This window comes from Eleutherodactylus coqui, chromosome 4, assembly GCF_035609145.1.
Source record: "Eleutherodactylus coqui strain aEleCoq1 chromosome 4, aEleCoq1.hap1, whole genome shotgun sequence".
Classification (NCBI taxonomy): Eukaryota; Metazoa; Chordata; class Amphibia; order Anura; family Eleutherodactylidae; genus Eleutherodactylus; species Eleutherodactylus coqui.
In genome coordinates this window covers 268,688,420-268,696,635 of record NC_089840.1, presented here as the reverse complement: position 1 = coordinate 268,696,635, position 8,216 = coordinate 268,688,420, and the positions used below count along the sequence as shown (strand labels likewise).

At 41.5% G+C, this 8,216-nt stretch overlaps 1 protein-coding gene across 1 annotated transcript; it reads left to right on the top strand.

Annotated features, from left to right (window-relative positions):
• The first annotated feature begins 894 nt into the window (after positions 1-894).
• Positions 895-1,614, top strand: LOC136626690 (olfactory receptor 8D4-like). The gene has a single exon (XM_066601708.1). The coding sequence runs from the start codon at positions 895-897 to the stop codon at positions 1,612-1,614; it is 720 nt and encodes a 239-aa protein (XP_066457805.1).
• Positions 1,615-8,216: the final 6,602 nt, after the last annotated feature.

Sequence of the window (8,216 nt, the reverse complement as noted above, 5' to 3'; positions counted from 1 at the left end):
GTAGTGCCTTACTCCCTTCTCTGCATTCAGAACACATGCATGCTCAACCAAAGGAGCTTCAAGAGGAAAAACTGAGCATTGGGCAATTAGCTACTGAAAGTGTATAGAAATTTTTAGAATTCCGGTTATCTGTTTCCGACTTCTCTTCTGCCAGTCATATTCAGCCAAATTCATCCGACATCTTTTTCATTTGACCCTATTTTAAGCATTCATGTTTAATGTAAATCCTTCTTTCTACCATCATCTGCTTATTAAGAGAAGTTGGGATGCCCCCATAGATATTATATTGCTTTCTGACCCCACCGACATCGACGAATTGGCCAACTTTAGTCTAACATGTATGGGTTCCTATAGATGACAACTTTCAATGTTAGTGTTGTGCCTTTACCATGGAACAGAAAAAGAATATACAGTTTGACCTATTACCTGAATTAAATCTGCTATTCTCTCGTCGCATTTAATTACCCGAGATGTCTTGATCATTACCGGCATTATTATTCCCAGGACCTTTATATACAACAATCTGAAACCTCTTAAGTGAATTCTCAATAGATTCATGGTGTATAAATACGTTGTGGGTCCCTTCTATTCTCATAACCCATCCAGGCATCTACAGAGGTCATCGATGTCTACCAAAGTAGTTTTTTGTTCGTCCTTTTATCTCTGAAGGTAATGGAGGCAATAAACGTCACTGTCACAGAATTTGTGCTCCTCGGCTTCTATGAACTTCCAAGCCTCCAGTTGGTTTTCTTTTTCCTATTCCTGGTCATCTATGTAGCAACTTTGGTTGGAAATTTATTGACTACTGGTCTATTTTGCTTTGATTATCATTTTCACAGTCCCATGTATATACTCCTATGTAACATGTCTGTATTGGATATGTCCTTCACCACTATGGTTCTACCAAAGTTATTGAACATCTGTCTAACTGGGAACAATGTCATCTCCTACAGTGGTTGTATGGCTCAGCTCTTCTTTTTTGTAGTGCTCATAGTGTCGGAATACTTCATCTTGGCCACCATGGCCTATGATCGTTATGTGGCCATCTGCCATCCTTTACGTTATTCTTCTTTCATGAGTCTTAAAGTCTGTTTCTGGATGTTATTTACATCTTGGAACATAGGAGTCCTGGAAGGGATTCTTTATGTCATTCTAATATCATTTTGTACATTTTGTGGATCAAATGAAGTAGACCATCTCTTTTGTGACTTGAAGCCTCTAATAAAGCTTTCTTGTAGCGACACACGTGCTATAGAGAGAACAATACTTGGGCTTGGCACCATCATTGGCTTTGTCCCTTCAGTCTTGACCTTAGTGTCCTATATATATATTATCTCAACTATCTTGAAGATTCATTCTAAAGAAGGAAGACACAAAACCTTCTCCACCTGCTCCTCCCATCTCACAGTCATCCTCTTGTTTTATGGAACGGTCCTTGGCATGTATATGAGGCCAAAGTCCAGCTATTCCATGGACCAGGACAAGGTGCTTGCCGTTTTGTATGCAGGAGTCATTCCGATGCTCAACCCTATCATTTATAGCTTAAAAAATGAGGAGGTGAAGAAGGCTCTGTGCAAAATAAACCACATATATTTTAAGATAAGACTATGTTAAATGTAATATGGACAATTATAAGACCTCTATGTGCTCCCTGTAATAATTGCATTAGTAGTTGTAGTTGCCAATCATCCATTATCGATCTTGAAAGTTCTTGAACAAGTGAATGTCTTTCTTAATGCAATCCATTTGCTAAGTTGTCCAGGAAATTGACACTGAGAACAGTTTAACAATTAATTTGCTCCTAAAGAACCTGGCCAGTTGCCTTTGATTGAGTATACAGATGCCATAGAGAAGACCTCACTTGGGACTCCTATTAATAATGATATTGGAAAGTTTCTGAAGAGAGATGCTTTTCTTCTAGATGTCTTGGCTTGTCTGTACATTAAACTGATAGCCTATTCATGTCAACGGTCATCAAGAAAAAATGAGACAATTCTACTGCCGGTCACTTTGTCTGACTTCCTTCCTCCTACTGTTAGAAGGGAGTAGATAGCAGAGGGTTTTGCTTGGGAAACAGCATAACTTGACAGGATAGGTGAAGATCTATCTTGACTTTATTGACAAAAAGCAAAAGAAGGCTACAGCTACACGTTTCACCACTGAACATTGCCTGGTAATGGTTCAGTGGTGAAATGCATAGCTGTAGCCTTCTTTTGGCTTTTATCAATAAAAAGTCTTTACTTGTCCTATTAAGTTCTGGTGTGTGTCGGAGTGAAGACCTCTGCTATCTACTTTCTTCTCTTGGATCTAGCATTTCGGGTGTACGAGGTTGGCAGCCCCCATTAAATGTTAGTACATAACTGTGGGATTCACAGATATTTAAGGTGAACAGTTCCACTATCTGGGTGTAACCAGACATTTGCTATTGAGGTATTGTACATGAATCTCTTCTCTTTCAAGTTTACCTAGTGCATCCTCTTACTATTAGCTTACAGATCGGGAACCTGTGAAAAACGCTGGTTCTTGATGCTCATCTAATTAACATGACATAGTTTAAGGTGCAATGAAATAATTTAGAAAATTTTGTGCAAATTTGCAAGTTGAAGATCAAAGCAAACTAAAAGGCAATCATGTTTGGAAGAATTAAAGGTATGAATTGAGGAGGATGGTTAACATCTTTGACGGGTCCTGAGGAGATAATTTGTACCTTTGTTAGGCCAAAAAGAGTCTTCTTAACTTTTCCGTTTTTCTAGACTGATTTTCTTCCCATGGTGATCATAGCATAGTGGGGCACCAAGTTTTGCTATGGGTTACTTGTAGTTCTAGTCCTTTCCAGGTGGTTTTGTTTTCCCAATAAGACTGGTAGTTTTTGATGTTCTACAATGTAAGGGGATTTCTATTTGAACAGCCCACCTCTGTACGACCTACTTAAGCTTAAAGTTAACTAAAATCATCATGTCCTTTTCCATGTCAGTGTTTCCCATTTAGTGTATAATGGTGACACGTATTTCCCAGTCCATGTGCAAATATACTTATAAGCCCCACCCTAAAAATAAGCCCTAGCTGCATTACATATAAAAAAAACTAAACTAGCAGGTTTGGTCCAGGTCCTCCTGCTGCTGTCTGGAGCTCCACCGTGCATCCTGCAGTCTTCGTTCATAACATTGGTTATGGGATTCATAAATCCTGCCTCCAGTAAGCAATGGCTCAGATTAGCTGAGCAGCGCTCGATGAACCAATGCGATGGCTGTAATTGGTTCATCGAGCGCTGCATTGGTTGGCTGAGCATCGGTCAAAGAACCAATCACAGCCATTGCATTGTGGAGGCGGAATTTATGAATTGGCCAATCAATGCCTCGGCTCAGCACGTTGAAGATCTGGAGAGCAGCGGGAGGGACCTGGACCGAGCCTGCTAGGTAAGTATAATAAGACGTCCCCCCAAAATAAGACCTGGTGCCTCCTTTGGGCAAAAATTTATAAAAAACAAGGTCTTATTTTCAGGGAAACACTGTATTGATATTTTACTGTGCAATCCTTCTACCAGGTCATTAATAAATATATTAAAAAGAATAGGGCCAAGCACTACCCCCTGTGGTACCACTAGTAACAGTGACTCCTACAATACTGACCGCTGTGGTACCCCACTAGTAACAGTGACTCCTACAACACTGCCCGCTGTGGTACCCCACTACACATGCCCCCAATACTGCCCCCTGTGGTTGCCCACTAGTAATGGTGACCCAGTCAGAGTATGTACCACTTATAACCTCCCTCTGCTTTCTATCGCTGACCAGTTACTTACACACTTTCTCACCTAGACCAAGCAATCTCATTTTATATACAAACCTTTTATGCGGCACACAATCAAACGCTTTGGTAAAGTCCAGTCTGGAACTTACCTCCTCGTAGAAGATGATCAGGTTGGTTGGACAGAAGTGATGTCATAAACCCATGCTGATACAGAGTTATACAGCTATTTTCTTTGAGGTCCTCCAGGATAACTTCTCTTAGGAACCCTTCAAACACTTAACCCTCAGTAGAAGTAAGACTTACCAGCCTATAGTTTTCAGGTTCACTTTTTGACCCCTTTTTAAATATCGGCACCACATTTGTTACGCACCAATCCAGTGGAACAGACCCCATCACTATAGAGTCCTTATATATATGAAAAACCAGTCTGTCTGTCACATTACTTAATTCCCCTAAAACCCGGACGTGAATATCATCGGAACCCGTCGATTTGTCTATTTTAATCTTTTTAAGATGGCTCTGCTCTTCTTCCTGGATTGTGGCCCATTTGCATGTAGCGATTATCACTCAAAATTCGTTCAAACAAAGGAGTTTGTTCGCCATTGTTTTATCACTAACTTTCAGTCAGCAAAAAAATTATTGCTGGATTGCAGGCTTCTCGTTGCATGTAAACGCTCCCTGCTCAGTGCTTCATGTAGGAGGTGAAGCGCTGAGCGTGAAACAAGCAATGTCTTTCATTCTAAACGCTCTGCACGAGCGCTGACGACCTTATCAGTGACCAATCTCACCACAGTCTTTGCCATAAGCTGAAACCCACAGGGGGATCCCCTTGAAAAGCAATTTTTATTGATATGTAATAAAATATATTAGAGTATCGATGAATTAAAAATATCAGAGTCTCAATGTGGTGTGTGAATGTAATACAATAGACAAACCCGGTCTAAGAGAAACAATATCCTGCCTTGCAGATTATGCACAAGTATCAGTGTCGTGCCTATTACACTTGCTGCAAATAGTTCAGGGTACCTTGCAGCAGCACACTGCTATGTGCTAAAAGTCCAGCTCCCCCAACATGTTTCACCAGAACACTGGTGTCATCAGGGGTATAAGAGCTAAGCAGTGACGTCAGCACTAGTGCAGTCATTTAAATGACTGTTGGCCGATGTAAAAAGGCCATTAGACTTGGGACACTCAGTGGAGAGTTTACTCTCTCACCCTGCATCTTTTCTGACATTTCATTTTTCTCTGTGAATACACTGGAAAAAAAAAACGAATAGATTTGTTTTCTCATCATCGCCCTCTACAATTTCTCCTACATTATTTATTAAAGGGCCAACACTTTCAGTATTAATCTTTTTACTATTTATATAGTTGAAGAACAGTTTAGGTTTGTTTTACTCTCCTTGGCAATAAGTCTCTCTGTTTCCTTCTTTACTGCTTTTATCTGATTTTTACATCATTTTTTTTCCCCTATAGGTTTTTAGTGCTTCTTCGCTGCCTTTTTGTTTTAGTAGTTTATACCCTTTACTTTTGCTGTTTATCGCCCCCTTTACATCTTTATTAAACCACATTGTTTTTCTCCTATTCCTAACCCTTTTATTCCTGTAATATATGAACCTCTCACAGTAAGTAATTAGGATATGCTTAAACATTTCCCATTTATTGTCTGTACCCTTATTTTTGAGGACATTGTCCCAGCCAATAAGGTTAAGGGCATCTCTGAGCTGATTGAACCTTACCTATCTAAAGTTTATTATTTTTGTAGCTCCCCTATAAAACTTTTGAAAGACGGGTTGAAATTTATTATATTATGGTCACCATTGTAAGTGACTTGGGGTTATACTGAGATGCTTCAAGGGGTTTTGTCATTAGAAAAAAAAATCTATACCTACCTATTCCTCCCCAGGCAGTCTTCTTCCCAGATCTTCCCCTGGCTCCTCCAGTCCCCTATGTCACGTCACCTCCAGCCGACCAAATCTTCTTCTTCCGGTGACGAGGGTTCAGCACTTCCTGCTAGGTGGTAAATACTATGCCACTAGTGATGCCGTGTACATTGCCCTGCAGGAAGTGAAATGCAGCGAATGGATGCTACATCACCGGAAAAAGAAGAGTCTGACGACTTGCGATGACACGACCTTAGGGGACTGGCGAGCTAGGAGAAGATCAGCAAGGAGATCTAGTAAGAAGACTGCCTGGGAAGGAATAGGTAAGTATACATTTTTTTCCAAAACCCCTTTAAGTTTTTTGAGCTATGTATTTGATGATATCAATACATTTTTCTACTACGAAAAGGAATATTGGATTTTTCCTCAAAAGGAGGTTGAACAGGTTGAATGAGATGGACTTTTGCTTCAGGTAGCATAACTATTACTAGACATTCTCCTAAAGATGCAGCCAGCACACTGCCACATTCATGGTTCCTTCACTCACAGTAAACGTCTATGCTCTGAGGTAACAGATCACCACATGACTACCACCATGTTTGACTTGTAGGTATGAAACTTGATTGCTTTATGTCAGATATAATGAGAACTGTACTATTAGCAGATTTAGCTTCTAGTTCCACCTCTATTCTGATGACACCCAATAATATAACTCTTAACATAACATCACCCCATCAATACTACAAGACATCAGTGATTGTCTGTCCACTGGCTCTAACACCATGTCCTCTCTGTCTGAAATTTCAATTATTCAAAAACTGAACTTCTTGTGTTTCTGCCATCTATTTACTGACTTAATCCTGATGTTTCCATTTCAGTGTGTTGTACCGCTATAACTCATAAGCAGAAAACCTGCTGCCTTATGATATTTTACTCCAATCTTTCCTTCGGCCCCTATAGTCAATCACCTTATCACCTGCACCTCAAAATCCTCTCCAGAATATATCCTTTTCTTACTGTGGAAGCAGCCAAAACTTTTATTGTTGTCCTCATTCACTGATTACCCCTCTTCACCTAGCACTCCAATTTATTCTGAATGCAGCAGCCAGGCTTTCTGTCCAGCCTCCACATCAATGCTTCTACCCTGTGCCAGTCACTGCACTGATGTCTGTACCCTGTGCCAGTCACTGCACTGATGTCTGCACCCTGTGCCAGTCGCTACACTGATGTCTGCACTCTGTGCCAGTCACTGCATTGCTTACTCACTTTAGAAAACCAATTATATTTATCATTCTCATCCATAAAGCTCCCCACAGTGCTGCACCACATTATCTCTTCCCTCATCTGTCTACCACCCTACCCAGTTTAAAATGTGTCCTAAAACACATCATTTTAGAAGATGTGATAGGCCTTTCTAATCCAACTTCTATCCCCCAGACCATCACACCAGTAGGGGGCAGTGTGCCGCTCCACAGCAAAGGCAGGATTGAGGCGTTCACTCTACAGACACGAACCTGGTGGTCATCAGCACACAAACAAAACCTGGGTTCATCACTGAAGTCAACCCGGTTCCACTCTGTAGCATTCAGTCTTATCGTTCACGACACCACTGCAAACAGGTGATGGTGGGTGTCAAAGTCCGTAAATGTAATGGGCACCATGAGGCCAAATGTCTTTCAGTCAAGCACCTCAAAATGGTTCCAAAAGACACAGTGGTGTAACAATGGCACCACCTCTCTGTGGATAGCGAGCAACATAACAGGTGGAGTTGCTCATGCTTGTCAGACGATCCTCTCTACTGGTGGTCTGTTGAGGGAGTCCTGAGCCCGGTTACCTTGTGTGGCCTCACACATCCACTGGTCCAACACCTCCTAATAGTCTGGTCAGATGGTTCTCTCTATGAGTGGTCTATCGGGACATCCTGAGCCTGGTCACCTTGTGTGCCTTCACACATCCACCAATCCCAACACCCCCTAACAGTCTCGTCAGATGGTCCTCTCTAATGGAGGTCTGTCGGGGGCCTGAGCCAAGTTGCCTTGTGTGCCCTTATACATCCACTGGTCCAACACCCCCTAACAGTCTGGTCAGACGCTCCTCTCTACTGGTGGTCTGTTGGGGGTCCTGAGCCCGGTCACCTTGTGTGCCTTCACACAACCACTGGTCCAACACCTCCCAACAGTCTGGTCAGATGGTCCTCTCTACTGGGGGTCTGTTGGGGCATCCTGAGCCCATTCAGCTTGTGTGCCCTCACACATACACTGGTCTCAACATATTATTCATCGGAACCTGATCCCCTTATTCAACAGTATTCCCCCTTGATTTATGTATACTACTAGATGGCTGGACTGTTGGACAGTAGAAGCACTTTTACTTCTTGTGTCGCCCCTTTCTATCACTCTTGTCTGAATTGTTGAATACTTTGTCACTCTGAAATGTCTTATTTTATTTGTTTATGTTGCCTTTGAATTGCAAAATGGTGTAGGATATATTGGTGCTATAGAAATAAAGATTATTATCATTACCTATAAGCATTTGTTGGATATTCCATTACAGGGTCATGGGCATTAATATTGTTATCTGCAA

Bases quoted from the DNA above. Each gene is read 5' to 3' on its own strand.
- LOC136626690 (XM_066601708.1), top strand. From the start codon at position 895: ATGGTTCTACCAAAGTTATTGAACATCTGTCTAACTGGGAACAATGTC.